The sequence below is a fragment of the Protomyctophum parallelum genome, assembly GCF_964188405.1.
Source record: "Protomyctophum parallelum genome assembly, chromosome: 7".
NCBI lineage: Eukaryota > Metazoa > Chordata > Actinopteri > Myctophiformes > Myctophidae > Protomyctophum > Protomyctophum parallelum.
Window position 1 is genome coordinate 44,438,877 of NC_139705.1, and position 25,923 is coordinate 44,464,799.

General features: G+C 43.8%; 1 protein-coding gene across 1 annotated transcript; it reads left to right on the top strand.

The window, feature by feature from the left end:
- The first annotated feature begins 1,169 nt into the window (after positions 1–1,169).
- Positions 1,170–25,285, top strand: rbm38 (RNA binding motif protein 38). Its single transcript, XM_083769491.1, has 4 exons — positions 1,170–1,740; positions 6,804–6,927; positions 10,169–10,217; positions 23,190–25,285. Exons 1-4 carry the CDS (start codon positions 1,513–1,515, stop codon positions 23,644–23,646), a joined length of 858 nt encoding a protein of 285 aa, XP_083625617.1. The 5' UTR covers positions 1,170–1,512; the 3' UTR covers positions 23,647–25,285.
- The last annotated feature ends 638 nt before the right edge of the window (positions 25,286–25,923 follow it).

A 25,923-nucleotide genomic window follows, 5' to 3' on the forward strand; every position in this document is an offset into this window, starting at 1 on the left:
TATACTGGTATATGATGTGTCATGCTTACTTTTCCTCCAAGTATCTGCAAATAGATAATTGAATAGATGATCCTGAAAGAAGTTTGTTCAGTTCAACAGCTCCAGTTGACCTACAATCATACATATAAATTGTCGGTAAAAACAAGCAGCATACATTACATCAATAGAAGTTATAAGAAGAAAAAAACAACAGTTAAAAAACACAAAGTTCATTAATATAAATTAGGCCTTAGGGGACATGTCAGGTCATTGTCATTAGCCCATCTGTTTACCTTTCATCATGTGTGTTTCCTATTCTATTGTCTATTGTTTACGGCACCTGTGAGGCCTGTTGTCTTCACTCATCCTAGTTCCTCACCTTCCTTTTGGTCACACACACACACACACACACACACACACACACACACACGCGCGCGCACACGCACATGCACACGCACACACTCAGTCAAGTGCCCTGACTGCCCCACTCTTCCTTTCTGACCCATAGCACTTTATTTTGAATGTCATAATTTGAAACAATTGTAATTTGATCATTAGTATTGTATTGAAGAATAATGGACGTTTCTCTTTGTAGCCTAGCTACTGGCCAAGTTATTGTGGAACATCTTGCTCCATAAGACATCCAATGTAGGCCACTATTTTTCTTGTGTGTGATATGATAGCCCTTTTCTTGGGTTAAGAGCCCAGCCCCCTCAGTGCGTAGCAGTGGTGGACATGCAGTGGTGGACAGAAGTAGGCTACATTTAGCTTCCAGTAACTCCAGTACAAATATAACTGAGCAATTTGTAGTTGAGTTATAGCCTATTTGACCAGGAGTATATCTAACTGTTGACACTCAGACTCAAGTAGGCTACTATGGTTCAGTACTGTACACCACCACTGATGCTATATTAGTCTAGAATCTAGACCTGCAGAGCTTCCAAGTTCCAATGCTGACAAGAAAGCGAATACATTAAATAATATAGACAAATTAATATAAGTGTTAAGTGTAGTAGGCTACTAGTAGCATAATGAATTAATGATGCGCGCGCGCGTGTGTGCGTGTGTGTCACGCCTGTGGTGTGGGAGCAGCTGAATGGGTGGGACAGCTGCTCCTACAGTCGTGATATCTGCGTGTAGGGTGGGACCAGAGAGAGAGAGAGAGAGAGAGAGAGAGAGAGAGACGCTCCGCACGTTTATTGGACAAAAGAGGAGCGAGAGAGAGAGGGGGCAGGGGGCTTCAACACACCTGTCAGGGCAGGGGGACAGCTGAGCTTAACATACGGCGTATGCTCAAATACTTAAAGGTTGGTCCTCCTGTTTCCAGACCCAGTTCGGTTTACAATTATTATTTAGCCACGGACGGTAACAGTATTAAGTCGGAGCGGAGTGAGCTTGGTTAAGCCGGGCCGAAAAACAAGTTATTCTCTTTACGTGGGGATATATATATAACTTTCTGACGACCACCTGAAAACTGCGTGGGCTCACTCGATCCGGACCGATCGTGTCTTTTTTTTTTTTTTATCTAACTGAATGAATTCCCCCATGTTTTTAGCCGGTCAGCTCGTGGGGGGCTCGTTGGAGATGCATCCCACCGCCATAGAGAAGGAGGACACGACCTACACGAAGATCTTCGTGGGGGGGCTCCCCTATCACACCAACAACGCGTCGCTTCGGAAATACTTCCAGAGTTTCGGCGACATCGACGAGGCCGTCGTTATCACAGACAGACAGACCGGCAAATCACGAGGATATGGCTTTGTGAGTATACCCTACTACTGCCTGGTGGTGGAACAAGTAGCCTACTCGCATGTTTTACTTTAGTAAAAGTATCGCAATATAATATAGGTCATGCATACACTATATATGTAGAAGTCCCGTAGGCCTATTCAAAATGTAGGCCTACTACTTAAAAGTAGAAGTATAGTAGCCTATCGGCAATTTCGGCATCAAAATGTAGGCTATACTCATTGTGCAGAAAAGTCCCATTCCATTTCACAAGTTCAATTTCTTTCTTTCTTTCTTTCTTTCTTTCATTAATAGCTAGCCTGTACTCCTCCGCACAATGGTGTCGCTCGCCGAAAATAGTCAATCTACATTAAACTCACAAAGCCAGGGGCCAACATGGCATGCAGCGCATGTAGCTTGTAGACCTGCCATTCTATTATAGCGACACTACGTAAATAAGACCATGCTGTGATGATTGTGGACACTGCTGGGACTGGAGCAGTGCAATAGCCAATTGACATTTTTGCCAAATTAGCATACAGTATTAATTATGCAACGCAAAAACCAAAGGTCGAGATGCCATAGATACTTTGTTATCCTAACAAGGATAGCATATTAGCAGTCACTCTTAGTCACTATAGTATTGTCTTATTTTTATTAAATTAAATTATGACACAATGTGCTTTTGCTGCCCTAATCCATGCCTCACAGACTGGAGGTGAAAGTTATCTCCAGACTGTGGTCCTTGGAGGGGTGTAGACACTAACTCTGTACACAGACAACAACCATATGCACAGTGTCAGATAGCATGCAGCCACATTAGTAGTTGAGGGTATTTATTAAAAGGGGGCCATCAATTATATATTATGGTCCCTTTGGAACACACACACACACACACACACACACACACACACACACACACACACACACACACACACACACACACACACACACCCACACACTCTGTTGTCCTTTGTCAACATACACATAAGTACATAATGAAAAGCCTGCTGCAGCTGTGAATAGATTGTCATGTCATTTGTGTGTGTGTGTGTGTGTGTGTGTGTGTGTGTGTGTGTGTGTGTGTGTCAGCAGAAGGTAGTCTTTGCTCACAGAGGTGTGACATGCCAGTTGGGGCTGTGAGATAAGGCCTCTCAGTTACGTTGTTTCATTGGGAACGCAACCCCCAACTCCCCCCACCCACCTCCCTGTGCCATAAGTGGAGTTGATCACGACACAATTCTGAGTTACACTGGTGTCACACTCAAAGAAAGAAAGACAAAGAAAACTCCCCCAGTCTGTTCCACCATGGCCATGTTGAATTGTTGTAGCCGACGTGATTCTCAGACATTTTCACGCGGAAAAACCTCCATGTGTATCATTAGGTCGCAGACCACCATATAAAGTGATTTTGTATAGCCAGGGACCCCCATAAGAGAAGGTTCGTCTGGATTAAAAAAGAAAAAAAAATAAATAGGGTTGAAGCGGTTAAACTGTTCCTCTTATTCACTGTGGACCCCCCTAGGGGTCCCTCGACCCAATTTTGAGAACCACTGCATTAGGATTAGAATATCAGTGGCATGTTGAGGTACGGCATGTTATGACCCTGTAGATTGTTTTTTGTTTAGGTGACGAGACTTGTAGAGGAAAACTAGGCCCCTCAACTAATTATAAAGGGTTTAAGTGGTTAAACCAAATAGACTACAGCTTACACATAATTATTACTGGTGTGGTGGAATTCACGGTCAATCAGTAATAGGAATTAAAAAGGGTCAGAGGCACTAACTAGAAGGTGGTGTGTGTTGGTGCTTTAACCCATTTTGGGTGGGAACCCTTTTTGTGTTTTAAACATTATGTTATAATTTAGCTATTGAAAAATAGCAGATCTACAGGCTCATAGCGCGCCACCGAGTGGCGCGCTACGAGCTTGTAGGTCTGCTATTTTGTGTTTTACCATAAACAATACTATCAGGCCTAAGAGACATCTTGGCTCTTACCTTACATCAGGTGAATAACATAGGACGAATAACATAATGTACTGGAAATAAGGTTACATATCCCAATCATAATAAGACAACATAATGTATTCCTCACTGGGCATTAGGACTTTTGGGTGGTTTAGTGTTGGGTGGTTATACCAACACATAATCATGCTGTATTGTCAATACTAACATAGCTTAAAAGTTGACCATACAAGGATGGTCGGGCATATTGTATTCTACATCTAGCACAGGCCTCTATCACTGAAGCCGCTTCTCTCATGTCATGTGTTTCATTGCACCAGTGTGGCTGGTGTGATCCCATCGCAAGATGGTCTCTAGTAGTATGTGTTTTTTTGTTCTCCACTCGGGCAGTTCACCAGTCCACTTCACCCCTGACTTCCTGCAGCATGCAGGCTAGAATTCACACCCAGCACCGAGTGCCTCTGGAAAAACACAGTCACCCGCAAACCAGTGTTTGCACGAGACTCCAGAGTCTGATGCTGCAAATTGAAATGGAGAGCAGCACCGTGGTGGTTGAAGAGAACGAGTGCTTTAGTTCAGCGGTTCCCAAAGTGGGGTCCGCGGACCCCTAGGGGTACGCGACGCATAGCCAGGGGGTACCCCAAGCCCCCTCAAAAAAATAAAAATAAATAAAAAGGGTTTTTTTTTTCTTTTCTGAGGGGCTAGTGAATCATGGTGTGTGTGTGATATGAAATGTCCAGTACCTCCCCAAGTGCCTCCCCAGTGTCCCCCTGAGTGCCTCCCCATGCTCCCCAGTGTCTCCCCAGTGCCTCCCCAGTGTCCCCTCAGTGCCTCCCCAGTGCCTCCCCAGTGTCCCCTCAGTGCCTCCCCAGTGCCTCCCCAGTGTCCCCCTGAGTGCCTCCCCATGCTCCCCAGTGCCTCCCCAGTGTCCCCTCAGTGCCTTCCCAGTGCCTCCCCAGTGTCCCCTCAGTGCCTTCCCAGTGCCTCCCCAGTGTCCCCTGAGTGCCTCCCCAGTGTCTCCCTGAGTGCCTCCCCAGTGTCTCCCTGAGTGCCTCCCCAGTGTCTCCCTGAGTGCCTCCCCAGTGTCCCCCTGAGTGCTTCCCCAGTGCCTCCCCAGTGTCCCCCTGCGTGCCTCCCGAGTGCCTCCCCAGTGTCTCCCCAGTGCCTCCCCAGTGCCTGCCCAGTGTCCCCCCAGTGTCTCCAATAGCAATACAAGAGCAATAATACAAATTAATCTTAATTTATTAATCTTATTCATTAATTATTGAATCAAATTAATTAATTCATCAAAATGTTCGACGCAAGAAGGCCCCCCTGCGGCCTGCGCCCAGCACCATGCCAAAGCTTTTTCCTGCAGGAAACACTGCTTGTGGTTGTAAATATATTGTTATCTGTGTTGCGAGGATGAGGGGGTACCTGGAAAAATATCTACCCCAAAAGGGGTACCTGGTCCAAAAAAGTTTGGGAACCCCTGCTTTAGTTAGTGTGATATCCGGTCGTAGTGTCTCGCCTCATGTAATAACAGAACGTGGTGTGACTGCACTTATACCTTAATAATCACATTCACTCCTATCTTAAGCTTAATTTATTACAATTCTCTGTAGTATGACTGCGTCGCTTGTCCACAAGAACTGATCTTCAGGCCTGATCAAGTCCTTGTGGGCAAGTGACGCTACTGTGCGATGGAATATAATATGCACCACTTACATGTTTATTGTTTGTTTACACATGGTATTTTCTATTATTGATGGATTCATGTTGAAACCACTTAAACCCTAAATACTTAGTAAACTTGACCTTTGGCTTTGTACTTGGTCTGCTCTTTTTTCCCCTCTACAGTCTACACCAAACCAACTCTTCACCAAAACTAGCAGATCTACCCAGAATATAGGGATGCTAGGGTTCCAGACAGTGGTTAAAAATAATAAAAAACACTATCACACAAAGATTTAACGGTCCCCCTTGTAGTAACTTTGAGGACCCCCTAGGGGTCCCGGACCCCCTGCTGAAGACCCACTGCTCTATAAAGAATATCTTTGCCAGAAATAGCCAATCTATAAGCTCACAAAGCGCCATGCGCTGTGAGATTGTTGATCAGCTATTTTCACCGATTTCCTTTTTCTTGTTTTTAATCCCACGATTTTGTAATCCCATTTTTTACCTGGTGGCAATTGCCTAACCTGAGTGAGCAGGCCGCTTCTTTTCACATGTCCGGGGGGAGTTTGGTGGTCCCTGGTAGGACGTAGTAGCCTGGTTAATAAACCAGACCGAATCAGCCGTTGGCAAAAAAAAATTGCCTACCGGCGGATTTCGGTCTGGAGAGGCTCAATTGTACGCCCATTTTCTACACACGAGAACGTGTGCACCCAATAGGGACACGGTATGCAATATGGGCGGGCTTTGGTACAGTGACGTTCAATGCTTGAGACCTTTGACTGACAGTAGCTGTGACCAATTGCGTCAAAGAGAAAATGTTTCCCTGGAAATGAAATCCAAGCTGAGCCTCCCCAGACTAATATCCCGCGGATCCGTGCGATATTAGTCTGGTTTATTAACCAGGCTAAGGACGTAGCGCGTGGAAGGAACATGTTATTCCAACCGGTTCCTTTCCTCTCCCATCAGGTGGGGAAAGGAGGGAAGACTATCTTACAAAACTATAAATACATCCATATAGGAATGGTTAGATTGGGATCTGTTGTAAAATCTTTCACCACACCGCTCTGTGCTCACGAACCACTCCTGAAATACCCCCCTCAGGTCAAGGTTCCAGTCAGAGTTTCTCTGGAGCCTCCCACTCCCACACTACACTCCCAGAGACGGAGTGGGAACAACACCTATAGATCAATACTCCTACACACACATGTTCCTCTCCTCTGGATTCAGAACTCTTTATTACAAAGTATGAGGTTCATACAAGGAACTTGTTTTTTATTCAGGGCAGAGATGCAAAAATGATTATGATTAAAGTGCAAGTGCAGCTGGCTGCTAGTGTGGCCATGACAGGCATGTGTGTGACGTGTGCATAATAGAACGTGTTGCCAAATGAACACCTAGCACTGTACTGTATGGTAGCTTTAAGATCCAATAAGTCAAAGTAAAACAACCTAACACTGCTGCTCTGCATGTCAACAGGTCACTATGGTGGGCAGAGGGGCAGCGGAACGGGCATGCAAGGACCCCAACCCCATCATCGACGGCAGGAAGGCCAACGTTAACCTGGCGTACCTGGGAGCCAAACCCCGCAGATCTCACACCGGTGAGTACAGGGCGCACACAACAACAACATTCCAAGCACTGTCATCTCTCATCGACTGCATGCTTGGAGAGCTGCGTTGGTGCCATGCAGTGCAAGGACACAAATAAACACACAGTCACAGCTGTCGCAGGCCATGCACGTTGTCCGTCACACCTCCACTCAGCAGTGCAGGACAGGACAGGACAGCTGCTGACACGCTTTGACAACCTTGAGGAAGAAAATGCACAGGTGGTTATTCAAGCTGAGGACATGTGCACAACACATGCTTCTCTAAGAGCAAAGCCAAGCAACTTGCAAATTAGTGCTCGCGGTGTGTCTGTGTTGATCCTTGAGCCTTTATTGTTTCCCACTGAACTATTTTTTTTTAAAGATTTGTTTTGGGGGTTTTTATGCCTTTATTGATGGTGAACAGTAGACAGACAGGAAAGGGGGAGAGAGATGGGGAGTTGAACCCGCGGCAGCCTAGGTGCCCAGACGGTTGAGCTAACCGTCCCGGCCTAAACTAATGATTTCTATTGTGATGTTTGCAAACTCCTGTATTGGTGCAATGCATTCGAAATAGAGTTGAAGTCTATTTGAGTCTTCCAACTGTTTAATTGTGGATTCAAATAAAGCAATCAAGTGTGTGTGTAAAACTGTGTATGTGTGAGAGAGAGAGAGGGGGGGGGGGGGGTGCAGAGAAAGGGAGCGAGGGAGAATGGGGACAATAAGACGACGTGGGACTGACAGAATGCTACATAATGGAATGTCTGTCCCTGTGTTGTCTCGTGTGACTCAGTTGTGTGCTTGCGTGTGTAAGAGAGAAATAATGCATCCACTGGGTTATTTATGTGATTGGTGATGTTGACGGTCTGTTACTGTGTGAGCTAACAGTATCATAGATTACAGTGAAGGTCTGTTACTGTGTGAGCTAACAGTATCATAGATTACAGTGAAGGTCTGTTACTGTGTGAGCTAACAGTATCATAGATTACAGTGAAGGTCTGTTACTGTTTGAGCTAACATTATCATAGATTACAGTGAAGGTCTGTTACTGTGTGAGCTAACAGTATCATAGATTACAGTGAAGGTCTGTTACTGTGTGAGCTAACAGTATCATAGATTACAGTGAAGGTTACTGTGTGAGCTAACAGTATCATTCATAGATTACATACTGTTTGAGCTAACAGTATCATAGATTAGAGTGAAGGTCTGTTACTGTGTGAGCTAACAGTATCATAGATTACAGTGAAGGTTACTGTGTGAGCTAACAGTATCATAGATTACAGTGAAGGTTACTGTGTGAGCTAACAGTATCATTCATAGATTACATACTGTTTGAGCTAACATTATCATAGATTACAGTGAAGGTCTGTTACTGTGTGAGCTAACAGTATCATAGATTACAGTGAAGGTCTGTTACTGTGTGAGCTAACAGTATCATAGATTACAGTGAAGGTCTGTTACTGTTTGAGCTAACATTATCATAGATTACAGTGAAGGTCTGTTACTGTGTGAGCTAACAGTATCATAGATTACAGTGAAGGTCTGTTACTGTGTGAGCTAACAGTATCATAGATTACAGTGAAGGTCTGTTACTGTGTGAGCTAACAGTATCATAGATTACAGTGAAGGTATGTTACTGTGTGAGCTAACAGTATCATAGATTACAGTGAAGGTCTGTTACTGTGTGAGCTAACAGTATCATAGATTACAGTGAAGGTCTGTTACTGTGTGAGCTAACAGTATCATAGATTACAGTGAAGGTCTGTTACTGTGTGAGCTAACAGTATCATAGATTACAGTGAAGGTCTGTTACTGTGTGAGCTAACAGCATCATAGATTACGTGGTTCCCAAACCTTTCAGGTTGAGACCCAAAATTGAAATGCCCGGGACCCAAACTAGTGAAAATAGCAGATCTACTTCTTAAACATTTGTTTTCTAATACATGGATTTCTTAGCTTTTTCTTTGATTTCTTCATTTTTGTCATGTTTGTCTTCATGTTTTTTGAAAATGTTTTGAAATAATAATAATAAAAATAAATAAAAAATAAAGGGAATGAGAAAAAGAGGTTGCGCATCAGCAATGGTTTTCAGTGGAGTGCTAAATCCAGTACATCAAAAAATAGGAATAATTATTTTTCCAAAAAGGTAGCACATCCAAAAATAGTACTCACATTTCCATTTCTTTATTGGCACACACGAAAAAGGAACGCTTATGCGAGCCTTGCATGCTCTGATGAAGGCTATGAGGCTATGAGCCTTGCATGCTCTGATGAAGGCTATGAGCCTTGCATGCTCTGATGAAGGCTATGAGCCTTGCATGCTCTGATGAAGGCTATGAGCCTTGCATGCTCTGATGAAGGCTATGAGCCTTGCATGCTCTGATGAAGGCTATGAGCCTTGCATGCTCTGATGAAGGCTATGAGCCTTGCATGCTCTGATGAAGGCTATGAGCCTTGCATGCTCTGATGAAGACTATGAGGCTATGAGCCTTGCATGCTCTGATGAAGGCTATGAGCCTTGCATGCTCTGATGAAGGCTATGAGCCAAAATGCGTAAGCGTTCCTTTTTGGTGTGTGCCAATAAAGAAATGGAAATGTGAGTACTTTGTCCGCCATCTATTTAATTTATGGATGTGGTACCTTTTTGGAATTTGTTTTATTCCTATTTTTTGGAAAAAATAAATAAAGGGACTCATACAAATGTGCCTGCGACCTACAAATGACCCAATGTTTGGGAACCAGTATGAATTATGATAGAAGGGTGGTAGCCAGGCCACAGTGCTCTGTGTGACAGAAGACCGTAGCAATTGTTGCTAGCTGCGTGTGTGCTGGTTTCTGTGGGTTTGAAATTGAATGTGTGTTTGCTACAGCCTTATACAGTACGTGTGCATAGGATGCATGTATGGAGAGAGAGAGATGTGACGATAAGCCCTAAACATGCTAATGAGTGAGACAAGGTCACTGGAGGCAACAGTGATGGAGAGTGACAGAGACATTGGTCTGCTGCCCTTGACTCACTGTCATGCCCATGTCTGTCTGTCTGTCTGTCTGTCTGTCTGTCTGTCTGTCTGTCTGTCTGTCTGTCTGTCTGTCTGTCTGTCTGTCTGTCTGTCTGTCTGTCTGTCTGTCCGTCTGTCCTTTGCTGCTTGTAACTACACAAGAACATCCTCATTAACTGACCATGTAAACTCTCTCTCTCTCTCTCTCTCTCTCTCTCTCTCTCTCTCTCTCTCTCTCTCTCTCTCTCCCTCCCCAGGTGTAGGGGTTCAGCAAGTCCATCCTTATTGGATTCAGAGACAATATGGGTAAGAATGAAATGATCAATATTTCGAGTAACTTTTGTCTTTTCCTATAACCACTTAAACCCTGTATCACTTCATTGACCAGGCTCCCCCAGGACTCCTGGGCCCTATACTAGTTCCACTGGTATTTCCCTTTAGATTCATAATAATAGCCAATCTATAAGCTCACAGTACGTCATGTGTTGTGCCCCAGAATAGGGACGCCAGAGTTCATATGGTTAACACCCCTCTCTCTCTCTCTCTCTCTCTGCATTCCGTACTGCTGTTAGATTGTGCTGATGCGAACGAAATGCCCCCCGTTTGAAAGCGACATTATACTTTGGGAGAACCAATGGATTTGTCCAAAATATTCTCCATCAACATTATCTGTTATTTCTGTTCAACAGATAAGGATGATAAGACAATCTGAGATTGTCTGGTGACATCTGAATTCAATGAATGGGCTAAAACTGGGTGGGAACAATTTGGAGATTTAAAAAATGTTACGGCATCGCAGAACCACTGCAAAGGCTTTAGGGCTGTCCTTCATATCGGGACGCTATCAGGATTGTTTTTTGATCAAAGCAGTGGGCGTAGGACATAGGTTTGTTGCCAGTAGTCGTCTAGACTACACGGTCCAAGTCCATTCATTGACCAAAGTTACAACGTGCTTTTAACAGTCTGAATGACTCCTTTATTATGACCCCTCTACCTGTGCTAGCCTACAACACATGTCATGTACTAGCGCACACATGGACGCACGCACGCACACACACACTCACAGTGGAACATTGTGGAACATTGTGGAACATTGTGGAGCATTGTGTTCATCTGTGCTGCTTGTATCCAAAAATCGCAAGATTACGCACGCACGCACGCACGCGCGCGCACACACACACACACACACACACACACACACACACACACACACACACACACACACACACACACACACACACACACACACACACACACACACACACACACACACACACACACACACACACACACACACACACACACACACGTTTAGAAGATTTAGAACACTTTCCTGGGGGTCTTTATGTGTGCAATATGTGGTTTAGATCCCAGTGTCTCTGATGTCATCGACACTCATGGGCTCACTTCCTTCTTGGACTACAATTCCCATAATGCTTTGGCGCACTGCTCCTCCTTGTGGATTGGGGAGGGCTGTCTTACTGAGACAACATGTAGTCCAGGAAGTAAGTGAGCCCAGTGTCGATGACATCAGAGACACTGGGCTCACTGCTAAAATCTAAAATACCTAAAACCACATAGACCTGTTACACACACGAAGACCCCCAGGAAAGTGTTCTAAATCTTCTAAACAGCATTAACAATTTTTTGCAAAAAGGGTGAAGTTTCCCTTTAAGCCGTAAAAATCTTCTCTTTTGGGGGTCCCTGGCATATCTCTTCAAATGTCTTCATATGTCAAAACTGCATCGCCCAATCGATATTGCACAGCAGCCTCTGTGCCATATCGAATAATTGAACCCACCACTACCGTGGGGACATTTGGCCCTCACAAGTATAATAATATAAGCAAACACACGCACGCACGCACACACACACACACACACACACACACACACACACACACACACACACACACACACGCGCCTGCTCTCTTACTCCGTCTCACCGGCTATGGTCCATTACGCCGGTGAGAATTCCCAATCTAACTTTCAGTCACGGTTGACCTGCAGCTCCTCTGAAGCAATGAGCTGTTTAGTCAAACTTTTCTGTCAAACTGTAACCCTTTACCCTTTCAGCCTCCCATGTGACACACACACACACACACACACACACACACACACACACACACACACACAGAACTCTCTCACATGCGCTCCCAGAGCAGGTTGTATAAACACGTTGTTGTGACTCATTCTTTAACAGACTGCTAAACCGCCACTGTGGTGTGGTGGGGATGTGTGTCAGTGAACTACTGGTCACGCACACGCACACGCACACACGCACGCACACACACACACACACACACACACACACACACACACACACACACACACACACACACACACACACACACACACACACACACACACACACACTGTAGTGTAGTTGATGTGTGTCAGTTGCTGCCGGTTACTCAATCAGAAGCCCTCCTTGGCTGCAAAATCACCAGTGTCTGAGGCATCTTCATTTAATAAGCGGTGTCGCTTGCCAAAAAGAACTCAGAACTGTCATCCTACTATGAATTAGGCTTAAGAGCAACATGGCCTCAGACTGGACTCTCCCTGAGCGTCAGAGTCAGTCATGGGGCACTAATGAGTCAGTCTCACAGTTGAATCATAGCCTCAGTTGTTACGTTCGGGTGAACAGCTGCACGGATCGGACTCGGCCTCTCGCGAAATGTGTTCGTTGTTTTTCAGGTGGCATTCTGTTTGGTCTCTCTCGACACAGAGAGAATGTAACCGTTTATCTTCTTGGGATATTATCATGTGTGTGTCATCAGAAACATCTCTATTATAGTCTGTGGGATAGCAGCAGTGTTTTTATTGACCTTTATTTAACCCATTCTGACCTGAGATCAGATTCTAAAAATGTCTTCTACATCCTGACAGTTTTCCATTCTGACCTGAGATCAGATTCTAAAAATGTCTTCTATGTCAGTCGCTCTTCGGGTTTTTCTAAAATAGCAGACCTACAAGCTCGTAGTGCGCCACTCGGTGGCGCGCTATGAGCTTGTAGATCTGCTATTTTTCAATAGCTAAAGCACCAAAAGGGGTTCGAAATGGGTTAAAGCAGCTCTATGTAACTTTCCTCTTCTACCCCGGATTTGAACCTGGTTTCCTGCATAATTGCTGACATTTTTACTATTGAGCTAATAGAGCCGTCCTGCTTTCTCAGGGGATAATTGAATCTTGACCATTAGGTCATAATTCGTGTCAGATCTGGTGTCTAGGTGCTAGGCTAGGCTCTACCATAAGCATAAAGATTGCACAAAATTTAAATGAATTAATAAAAAAAAAGTGTCATAGTGAGGCTTTAACCAGGAGTAAAGTCTGAATGAGGTTAAACATCTCCCCCTGGGGGTCTGTACTAGAACCCCTCCTTTTCCCATATCTTTTCACTGCATAATTGCCTATCTACATGCTCACAGTTCATCACATTGCAACACATTGTGAGTTTGTAGATCGACTGATTTATTTTCTGTATGTTCGCCTATTTTAACAGCATGTTCTCCTATATTATATTATGACGATATGCCCAGAATAGGGACTCTAGGGTTTTTGTGGTGAAGATAAGTTCCATTTTATTCCTAGACACCCTCTCTATATAGCCATTCAGCTATGGCCAGTAGGAAGTCATGCCGAGTCTAAACCAACTCTGTGGCTGCAGAAAGACCCATTAAAATAAAATCGCCCATAGCTTGGAAGCACTATTAATATTGCAGCCCTCAATTACAGAATGAGTGATGTGGGAATTGAGGCTGACCCAGATGCGTCCATGAATGAGTGAATGATGTGTGAGTGATATGTCTCACAGAGGATGGACTTTTTAAGGACAAGGAGTTGATTTCATAGTCTCTGCTTTCAGGACACTTTAACCCATTCTGACCGGGCACCCATTTTGGTGTTGGCATCATGTTATGCTTTAGCTATTGAAAAATAGCAGATCTACAAGCTCATATCGCGCCGCCGAGTGGCGCGATACAAGCTTGTAGGTCTGCTATTTTTGAAAAGAATCGAAGAACGACTGACATTTTTAGAATCTGATCTCAGGTCAGAATGGGTTAATCAGACCAGTGTGTGTCCAGTGGAAACCTCGTGTGAATCTGATCTCAGGTCAGAATGGGTTAAAGATGACCCCAAAAAGGGGCAATATTTAATCTTACATGAAGTAAGACACACACACACTGTATTATACATACCAGTAGGACGCCCTGTGGGCAAGTAGCGACCTCGCCCTTTGCTGGGCGAGAGCTGGCGCTTTGGCTTAGGGGGTCAGATCAACATATGGTATGAATTCTGTACTGGCCATACAGTGTAGATCAACATATACGGAATGTCAGAACAGGTCAGCTCCATATATGGAGGTTTGATGAGGTCCGGCCTTAAATGGAGCATGTCTTGAGTGTACATTTGAGGTTTGATGAGGTCAGATCAACATATGGAATGTCAGAACAGGTCAGCTCCATATATGGAGATCTAAGGGTGGCAGTGGGGGCAGTGTCTTGAGTGTACAGGGTTTGATGAGGGCCCAGGTAGCGCCGGGCCTTAATTTTCGGGCCTGTTGAGAACTCTAGTTTGCGCCGGCTGCCGGGAGCGGCTGCATTGATAACTTTGGGGCGGCCCGTCTAGAGTTTGAAATGGACAGGTATCAGTCAAAAGGGAGACATCGAAGAGGAAGGACGGGTGGGGAGGAACAACATATGAAATTTCAGAACAGGTCAGCTCCATATATGGAGAAGTAAGGGTTTGAGGTTTGAGGTCAGATGCAGAGTTGCTGGTCGGCTGCAGATCTTGGTGATGGTCCAGTCTTCTCCATGTATGGCTATCCAGGGTTTGATATGGTCAGTGTCGTGATCTTCATATATGGAGACGGCCATATATGGAGCATTGACCATATATGGTGGCGTGACGTGTCACGAGGCGTGAGGGACTGATGGCCATATATGGTGGCGTGACGGATGGAACGACGGACGGAATGACGGACTGACTGGTTTTCATAGTAATCTGCGACCTACAGTCGCAATAGAATATGGTTAAATATGGTTGAAATCTAAAATGACACAAGTGATTTCCTGGTTTTAACGGGTTAACCTTTGTCGTCACGGCTGTAGGGGACTGGTCGTCATCACTTCAGGGGTCTGGAGGCAGGGGGCTTACACATGCCATTGTCCTTGCTTGTTGGACACACGCCCATTGTAAACAACATAACAAACACAAACTCAAACAATGCACTGTTCTGCTGCTGTTTTGGTGTATTTGTTGTTTTAATCAGGAGTGGATGAACCACTTAAAATATCTACTAGCTCAGCAATGTGACACATTGCGATGTGTTGTGAGCTTGTAGATAAGATTGTCTATTTTCCCTACAAAAAATTGAAATAAAATCAAAAGGAGATAATTGTAATTGTAATTATGTTAGTAACATGACAGGCAGGACAGACCCACCCAATGGCAGACAGGGCAGATGCCAGGATGCTGACAGAGAAGTGAGAGTTAAAATGAGAAGTGAGAGCTGTGAAAAACAACAACCTTTCTATGTTTGCTGTCCTTTTGAAGAGAGAGTGACGGAAGGGAGTGGCTGGGTGTGTGGTGGTGTGTGTCTGTGGGTGGAGTGGAGGGTGGAGGAGTATTTCCTGTTGAAACACTGGGGGGGACAAGACTTCCACCTGCCATTGACAATGAAGGGAAAATTTACGTCATATTGTCCCTCATCACGTCATATTGTCCATCATTACATCATGTTGTCTCTTTATTGTTAATGGCATTTGATGTTTGTGTTTGCACCGTTTGTTTTACATCACCATTACATCACCTAATCAACATGAGTTAGACTTTAATATATTAGCGCCCCTCACTTCACACGGGGGTGATTTATTTATTTTACAGGGGCCTCCACGCAAGACTTGTGTGCTGGTCCCATACTTGTGAGCTTGTAGATCGGCTATATACCAATAGCTGTGTAAAACGTGTCACGATGCGACTTGTTGTGAGCTGGTAGATCTGCTACTTTCAAAGGATGTGAAAAACTTGTGAATTGGGACATTCTGCATAATGAGTACTTTTAATGTAAGTATATTTAAGTATCTAAGTATATTTGATGCCAATACCTTTGTACTTTTCCTCAAGTAGCCTATATTTTGAATACCAGACTTTTTTTCATCGTGGTGGTATTTAGACTTTTACTCAATAAAACACGTGAGTACTTCTTCCACCACTGGTTGATGCCACGATGTCACCTGGACGTGTCTCTGGCTTTGAGTTTCTTTTATAAAATAAATTCACACTCAGTCCTTCTCTGAACGGGCACCCATTTTGGTGTCAGCATCATGTTATGCTTTAGCTATTTAAAAATAGCAGATCTACAAGCTCATATCGCGCCACCGAGTGGCGCGATACGAGCTTGTAGATCTGCTATTTTTGAAAAATCGAAGAGCGACTGACATTTTTAGAATCTGATCTCAGGTCAGAATGGGTTAATCAGACCAGTGTGTGTCCAGTGGAAAACCTCGTATGAATCTGATCTCAGGTCAGAATGGGTTAAGAAACGATGGCTCTGTCTTTGTGCCTCCTTTGTCTTTCTTCTCTCTCAATTCGAGGGCTTTAGAGAGCCAGCTGTTTGTCTCTTTACCCAGGGACCCAATTAGTCAAAGCCCTTCTATAAGAGCCCCAATTATCAAATGTTGAGGGGACGGGGTGGGGGAGGGGGTACATACAGGATATAATGTTAAGGAAACCTACTTCTTGGCAACGAGGCGTCGTGAAAACCTCGAGGATCTCTGTCACTTTGCCTTCCCCTCGCTGTGTTTATCCATCACTAGAACCACTGCTCAGATCTCATAGGTACCATCAAAAAGCAACACCCCTTACTACCATGCCAAAGTACCACCCCAAAGGGAACAACCAAACGGGTTCCAGACCATTAGTCTGAATGGCAGACTGAAATAGAACGAAGCATTTAAAATATGCCACTAGGTCTTTGCCTTTTAATAGAACTCAAAGCCCCCTGTGATTTTTCTCCTCAGAGAATAAAATCTGAACCCATTCTGGGCGGGAACCCCTTTTTGTGTCTTACCCCCTCAGGCCGGGAACCCATATTTGGGTTCTGTACAGTATGTACAGTATTCAAAAATGTAATTTGTTTGATGCTGCTATATAAATATTTGAAGTTTTTCAGAAAACTTAGGTCAGGCTTTAGAAGGCGTTTTTAGAATCGGCCTTAGGCCTAAATGGGTTAAGAAGATACAGTGACACTCTATCTATACAGTATATGGTATGTGAAGGTGTCTTATGTGCTTGTATAACCATTCTCTATATCAATTTCTACTTTCATTCTGTCAGAGCTGAATGTCTAACACTATTAAGGGTTCCCAAACTTTTAAGGCTGGCAACCCCCCATAAGAATCATATTTGAAGTGTGTGTGTGTGTGTGTGTGTGTGTGTGTGTGTGTGTGTGTGTGTGTGTGTGTGTGTGTGCGCTTGTGTGCTTGTGTGCACACGTCTGCATGCGTGTGTGCGTGCATTGCCTGAGTGTGTGCATGCACGCATGCGTGTGTGTCTCTCTGACTGCCTCACCCACCCTCCTCACTGGAAGGAACTATTAAAAGCGTCCCTCTCCCGAGGCAGGAGGGATATGAGGGGTGATCCTTCACCTCTCCAACATCCTGTGCTTGTCACTCACTCTCTCATCCGGGGAGTCTTCAGCTCATCAGCCTCCATCCAAACTATAGGACAATCGTCCAAAAGCACTGTCCGATATATTGGACCCATATTCGTAACGGCAGGATTGAATTGTTTCCCCTCACAAATGTTCTCTCTCGCAAAGAGAGGAGAGGAATGGGGAGGGGAGGGGAGGAGAGGAGAGAAGAGGAGAGTGGTATTCAGTGGAGGTTATTGTGCTCTCGTGGGTCTGTCATAATCATACACCCACGCAGCTTTTCCAATTAACCCTGCTGTGCTCGTCTCCAAACAACATCCTTTTGTGAGATGTTATCTGAGCACTGGTTTTATATCGTCCATGTTTTGGTTTTACTGTGCGTGTGCATGCGCGTGCGCGTCCGTCCATCCGTCTGTCCATGTGCCTGACAGCCAATGACGATGCCAGGCACGGAGAGGAGAGGAAAGGGAAGGGAAGGCTCCGTTCCCGCACAATGACATTGTCACATGGGATCAGTCAGTCAGCCTGCATGGTGCAGAGCAGAACACACAGCCACAGGGACTATGGGATCAGTCAGTCAGCCTGCATGGTGCAGAGCAGAACACACAGCCACAGGGACTATGGGATCAGTCAGTCAGCCTGCATGGTGCAGAGCAGAACACACAGCCACAGGGACTATGGGATCAGTCAGTCAGCCTGCATGGTGCAGAGCAGAACACACAGCCACAGGGACTATGGGATCAGTCAGTCAGCCTGCATGGTGCAGAGCAGAACACACAGCCACAGGGACTATGACACTGTACTGTGTGACGGGAGAGGAGCACGGTTTGGACCCTTTTCATATCAAGGCCCTGCACTATTCATTTGGCATTTGAACCACGGACCACCATTCAATGAGATTTAGCCTAGCAGACCCCAAAACGACAGAATATGTTGTTGTTGGATAAGATTTTGTCCACAATTCCATGCTGTATTGATTTTGGTATACCCAGGATTGGAGATAGGAGAGATAACAGGCAAATGTTGATCGAAATACAAAATATTTTGCATTCTCTAATTGTGTAGACTTCTTGTAAATTAAGCAATGCAGATGTTTAACAATAAGTTAACTCTTGAGAGCGTAAAATATAACCAAATGGACCCGTATTTGGTTTCATTTTACGCTCTCAAGAGTTGGAGATCTATAAGGGTCCATTTGGTAACCAACTCTCCATCATTTAGCCGGGGACCACCTGGAACCTCCTCAAGGACCACTGGTGGTCCCCGGACCAGTGGTTGAAAACCACTGGATCAGCTTGTTAGATCGGCTGTTGCGCCGCCATGTACCGCGTACCATGTAAATGAAGTTGCCCTACTTTTTAGTTGACTCTGAGGATTGTGCCGTTAGCTCTCCTTAATGGAAGACCTCTGTAAAATTTGAGTCTTAACCCTGAATTATTCAGTGTGCGTGTGCATGCGTGCATGGCAGCATACACAAAAGGTGTGACGAGTAGCCCGCAAAAAAGCCAATGTTTGAATGTAAACAACACCTGATCCCGGCTTTGGTTCCTCTATTTGGGGGGTAAACATGACCTTTGAACCCCACACACACACACACACACACACACACACACACACACACACACACACACACACACACACAAACACAGTAGTTCTCATTACACCATTTACTTCCAGTCAGCAGCAAGGTCAGTGATAGTAACAAACATACTGTAACCTGTGTGCAGGGTTAAGTACGAAGCAGCGGATCCTGGGGGAGAGAGAGCAGCATGTCATACTGCTGCACGCTCTGTTGTTTTTTACTTAAGTGTGGCGTAACCTAGTTCTTGTGATCTGATCTGTGTTGTTGCTGCCAGATGTAAGCAAGGCAGTTCAGGTTGAGCGGGCAGGCAGCCGTAGGCAAGGGCACGAGGGGAGAGGAGACTGCTCCATTTATACTTAGCGCGATCCACAAGCTCACAACGCGTTGAGCTGTGCAACGCGTTGTGAGCTTGTGGATCGGCTATTTTTGTCAGGCAGAAGTGTGTGTGTGTGTGTGTGTGTGTGTGTGTGTGTGTGTGTGTGTGTGTGTGTGTGTGTGTGTGTGTGTGTGTGTGTGTGTGTGTGTGAGTTTGGTGAGAGAGAGAGACAGAGACTCCGTTTCAGTTGAATATTCATTGCTCAATATTTCATGAAGTGAATCATTAGCTATACGCTATACGCTATACTATATCGACAGTTGCAGCGGTTGAATTCTGACATTTTCACATAATATTTAAGAAACATCATCAAATCATATTTGTTTTTGTGGCCTGATATTGTTTTGAACTATTTACCAGCTATATTAGTTTATCTATCAGTTAGCTTTGCATTTTTAAATGTGCTAATTCTTTACAGAAAGAAATAAAACATTTTCAGCGATAATTAATCGTATACAACAGGGAGAAATCTATTTTAAGTCATGTAGCAGTGGTGGTGATAAGTGCTATTTAAATGAGAGGGTGCCCTGTTTAAGAGTGGTTCAGTGTGTAAATAGACACACACACAAATAGTTTTGTGTGTGTGTGTGCCGTGCTTACGTGCGTGTGTTTGTGCGTGTGCACGCAACTGTAACATCTAATATTTATACCTTTTCTGGTGACGGTGGAAGAAGTATAAACTAGCAATACTATAATGAAATATTATACATTTGAGTACTTTACCTTTACCTTATTTTATGTAAACATAGCACTATATAGTATATACTGTATATGCATAGTTTCATTATATAGATTTCCACTGTTACACTCTTAGCTTATGTATGATTCATGATAACTACTTTGTATGTATTTGAGGCAGAGGTGGCCGAACGGTTTGCGGAGCGGTCTTGATATCGGAAGGTCGCTAGTTCGTATCCCCGGACCGGCACCACCGGTTTTACTTTGTTACAGATACAGAATACAATTGTAGTGGCATCAGTGGCTGTTATGTAACTTCTGTTCGTTTTACCGTGTCTCCTACATGTATGTGAGCACCTGCCATGTACCCTCCTCCTGGTTGTATCACTGAAGGCAGCAGAGCACAACAGTAAAGCTAGAACCAAGTATTTCTTCACAAGGGAAAAGAAAAAGAGAGTTAAACTGGCTTTGATAAATCAGGATATACGTATGTATAATAAATCTATAGTTATCTTTCATTAGATAACTAAACTACAATAAAAAATACAATATTTAAGTAAAACAAAACTCACCATGGTGGAAGCAGAGTGGGACCAATGGTTGTCTCCTTAGATATGTTGTACTTGATGTGTGCTTGCCTCTGGTTTATAACTAGTAGGAATCCTTAGGGAATTAAATAAATGTAATGTCTGTAATGGGAAATCTTCAATGAAACTCAAAAAAGAGAGACCACAGAATAGGATGAAACAATCAGAGCTCCCATGAAACCTGAACAGCATGAGAGGAAAGTCTCCCAAATACATGTAGCCGGACGTATTTATACAAGTGAGAAGGAGTATATGTAGATGAGAAGTTTGGTTTGTGGACAGTTCCTGATTGAATCAAATTGGTATCTCAATGCATTTTCTGTTTACTAAAGAGCCAGAGAGACAGGGACACCCCTGTTACTGAACAAACACTTATCAGAATATAGAGCTATTTAACACTTATTTTATTTCACCAGGTGGCGTGCATAGTAGTCCTTGTTTAGGCACAGGGCCATGCATATACTGTAGGCCAAACAGACAGACTTAAATAACCCAAAAGAGACGGACACCTAAAATGAAGCTAACAGCACATTACAGAATAAAGTATAGTGAAATTGTATACATTTGAGTACTTCCATATTTCCCATTGTAGGACTCGTCCAAGTCCATGTGTCATGTAGAGAGAAATATAACAGCAATTTAACCATTCTTTATCTGCTTCTTTCTTTAACCTTATTTCACCTTAATTTTTTCTTTAACTTAACCTAAACCTTAAGATACAAACTCGAATGATTCTTGGCGGATGTCGAATTAATTCTTGACCCCAGTCTTTTGGGGGTGTTATGTAAGGGATAATGTATGGCTGTGTGGTCATTGTTGATAGATAAATCACCGACAGGGTGATTTATCTTATCTATCAACAATGACCACACAGCCATACATTATACCACTTATTACACGGCTACTTATAATACACAAATTAATACATTGACACAAATGTGACAACAAAACAAAGTATTGCCTTGCTTACGGTAATCAAAGTATTCAAAGTTGGCCCCGCACAGTCGCAAGTCGCCTCGGAAACAAGGAAGTGAGTGTTGGAATGGAATCAATTTTCGGGGACTGCATCGTCTATTTCTCGCTTCAAATGTGTTCAAAAACGTTCTTGAAAGCATGTTGTTTAGTTAAATTACTATGTTAGTTTCGTATTAATAATCCAAATCCGCAATTAAAGTAACTTGTAATTAAAGTTTTCAAATCATTGTAGTGGAGTTAAAACAAAGTACCGTATTTTCCTCTGACATTTAGTGGAGTAGAAGTATTCAGTATTAACAAATGGAAATACTCCAGTACCTTGAAATTGTACCTGAGTAATTGTATTTAGTTGTATTTAGTCCACTGATGAGCCAGCCGACCGCCATTTGAAAAAGATATGCCAGGGACCCCCATAAAATAAGATGACCCTGTATCCTGTATGAGTTCCTGATTGAATCAAATTGGTATCCCAATGCATTTTCTGTTTACTAAAGAGCCAGAGAGACAGGGACACCCCTGTTACTGAACAAACACTTCAGAATAGAATCAGAATATAGAGCTATTTAACACTTATTTTATTTCACCTTTAACATTAGAAAATCTAATGGCTTCTCACTTCACAAGTGAATATCAATTGCCTTTAACTGGTGGTACTTACGGGGTACAGAAGGTCATATAATTCTTCTCGCAGTGACAGTCCAGGTTGAACCATTTGGAGCCTTCTACATGCCATGTTCCATCCACCTCATCGTAACAATGAGTCATTACGGATACATAATATAGGAAAATTAACTCTCTCTCTAACCTATTTACTTTGTTACAGAATACAATTGTAGTGGCAGTTCTGTAACTTCTGTTGGTTTTACCTTGCCTCCTGTGCATTCCAGAGCAGCCTGCATGTATCACTAAAGGCAGCAGGGCACATAACAGTAAAGCTAGAACCAAGTATTTCTTCACAAGGAAAAAGACAAATAGAGTTTTTAATAAACTGGCTTTGATGAATCAAGATATACGTATGTTTAAATAAATCATAATGCAAAACATAAAACATCTATATCTTTATCAGATAACTAAACTACAATAATACTATATTTAATATAAGTAAAACAAAACTCAGCAGAGTGGGACCAATTCACAATATGTTGTACTTGATGTGTGCTTGCCTCTGGTTTATAACTAGTAGTGAGTCCTTTGGACTCACTACTAGTACTAGGCCCCCTCATAAATGGAGGGGCCTGCAATTCATCTCCAATGAAACTCAAAAAAGAGAGACCACAATCAGGTTTAATGGGAGCTCCCATAGTAGTAGTCCTTGCTTAGGCACAGGGCCATGCAGAGGCCAAACAGACAGACTTAAATAACCCAAAAGAGATGCAGTGTAATGCATAGCAGTAGGCTAATGTTCTTTTTGTGTGCTGTTCTTCCAGGTTGGCCCAGCAGTATGCCCAGCAGTATGCCCAGCAGTACGCCCAGCAGGCCGCCCAGCAGTACATCTACCCTCAGTCGTTCCTGCAGCCCAGCCTGCTGCTACAGTCCCAGCTCAGCCCCGCCACGGCCGCGGCAGCGCTACAGTCCCAGCTCAGCCCCGCCACGGCCTCCCCCTACAGTGTGGACTACAGCGCAGCATACAGCCACTACTCTGCCATGGTACAGCAGGAACAACAACAGCAGCAGTACCCTTACTCCCCATCGCCGTCGCCCTCTGCTGGCTACATCAGCTACAGCTTCTCCCCCGCCACCCCGGGACCAACTGTCACGGCGCCCCCGACCCCTCCGACCCCGGTCCACCACGCTTCCCTGGCTTCGCTCAGCGCTGCCTCTGCTCCGCCCCCTGCCGCCTACCTCCACTACCCTCTGCACCACCAGCCCGACCGCATGCAGTGAGTGAGCAGCCCCCCCCCCCCCCCTCCCCCCGGAAAAGACAGCGGGTAGCAGCCCGGTGACTTGAACAAAATGGAACTGCGGCGCCATGACCTGTGACATCATCTGAATGAGACAGTTTAAATCCGGGAGAGAGTGTTACATAATCAAAGGGCTTTTAGAAAACACTCTCATTCCTGTATTTGTTTTTTTGCTTTTAAATATACAGTATGCAGTATGTTGTTGTGGTAGATATTAACCACATTGAACCTGGCGTCCCTATTTTGGGAGTTATATAGGCCAAAATTCTCTAAAACATCCTAGGCCTATACTTAATCTATGCCGAAAATAGTCACCTACAAGATCGTCGCAATGCAACGCGTTGTGAGCTTGTAGATCAGCAATTTTCATCATTATGACAGTGCCGGGCTTAAGTGGTTAATGTGAACGATAGATCGCCGCCTTTGGATGCTTTTCTTTTTCATGAGCGGTGATTGACATTGGGGTGGTGAACATTTCAGAATTGATTTGGGATCTTCGACCCTCACAATGAAGAATGGGTTCAGAAGGCAGCCTGCGGTGCAGAGTGGGTGGATTCTATCTGATGCTGAAGAGAACGCTGGATGATCCCAGCCACGCTGAGTGTGGGCTCTTCCTCCAGGAGCACAGATCCAATGACCCGTTCTTTAAAGGATCACCTTTCTAGCCATGGTCTTAGAATCCTCTGAGGTTCAAATGTTTAATAATGTTTTTTGTTATTTTGCTATACCGTACCTGTACTTGTATCTTAAATGAACAAAAGACAACAAAACTAGATAACATTTCTAGACATCTCTTTCTGACTGTCCAATCCACCTTTACTCCTTTTTATGTACTGCTGGTAAGTTATTACATAATGATAATCACAGTTGAACTAAATATGCAATTATGATTATATACAGTAGAAGGACTAAATATGCAATTATGATGGCATACAATAGAATGACCATGAATAAGGTAGGCAACACTGTAATGTTCTTTTTGTATTGTCACTCGTAGAGACACTCTTCATTATATTTTACCCTAAAATCATGGGGCAACTGATGGACTTCTTACAACCTGGGATTGGTCTTGGAACATTTTGAATTGTGATACGCAATCACAATATAATACAGATGAAACCTGTTTTGTGTGTTTGTGTATGCTGACAACTACACAAACAGAAGCACAATGTAGGCTTATATGCACAGACTGTGCATGCATTTTCTGTGTGTGTGTGACTGTGTGTGTGTGTGTGTGTGTGTGTGTGTGACTGTGTGTGTGTGTGTGTGTGTGTGTGTGTGTGTGTGTGTGTGTGTGTGTGTGTGTGTGTGTGTGTGTGTGTGTGTGTGTGTGTGTGTGTGTGTGTGTGTGTGTGTGTGTGTGCGCGTGTGCGCGTGCGCGTGTGTGTGTGTGTGCGTGCGTGTGAGAGATGCAGTACACCCTAGTGCCAGGATCTATTTAAGCCTATTGTGTTAGTGAGTTGTTCCATTGTCTGTCCCAGCTGCAGAAAAAAGAGCTGCTAATAGGAATCAAGCAATGTATTTGTACTGCTATAGTTCTTTACAACAAAGCCATACAGTAAATGCAGACAGAATATGCAAAATAAAACATTTCTAAGTAAATAAAGTGTTGAGGAGTCAGAGCGCGGTGGAAACAAAAAGTGTATTTATTGTCGTGTTTTACATGCATTATAAAGAGACACAAATATACATGTCCTGCCCATGTGTGCATGCAGCATACAGCAGACACACTATAGATATGTGCACTGCTAGCTAAAAACAGAGGTGCAGATTCCAGTACACGTATGTGCATGTACTGCCCCAACATTTTTTTTTTTAATTAATTTAATTACTGTACACCTAACCACAGACAGTAGCATTTATTATTATTATGTATGTCGTAAATTCTAATGATTCTAATTTTATGTTCCCACATGCCGATGGTATCATTTAAGCCCTGGTAGCACTACCAACTTGGTAGCTTTTTACCTGTTACCACCACTTTTATAATGAGAAATTCACATTTTTTTATTCATTTTCATTTAATATCCTTAAAGGACAACTTTAGTTTTTTTCAACCAAGGTTCATGTTTTAGGTTGTCATTAGATCAAGTAAAAGATGATTGTTCATTTCTTTTTTCATTTGCTGCTTTCTTTCATTTTAGGGATTTTAGCTATTTTTGACAGGGGGGCGGGGGCATTCAGTAGACATTCAGTAGATCCTGTGATCTTTTGTGGCCAGATGTAATTTCCTGGGGTCTATAGTAGGACTATAGTAAAT

What these genes read in the sequence shown, in the direction of transcription:
- rbm38 (XM_083769491.1), top strand. Translation starts at nt 1,513, where the DNA reads ATGAATTCCCCCATGTTTTTAGCCGGTCAGCTCGTGGGGGGCTCGTTG. An exon ending in AATCACGAGGATATGGCTTT is followed by an intron (nt 1,741 to 6,803) that starts GTGAGTATACCC and finishes GCATGTCAACAG; the next exon opens with GTCACTATGGTGGGCAGAGG. An exon ending in TGGATTCAGAGACAATATGG is followed by an intron (nt 10,218 to 23,189) that starts GTAAGAATGAAA and finishes CTGTTCTTCCAG; the next exon opens with GTTGGCCCAGCAGTATGCCC.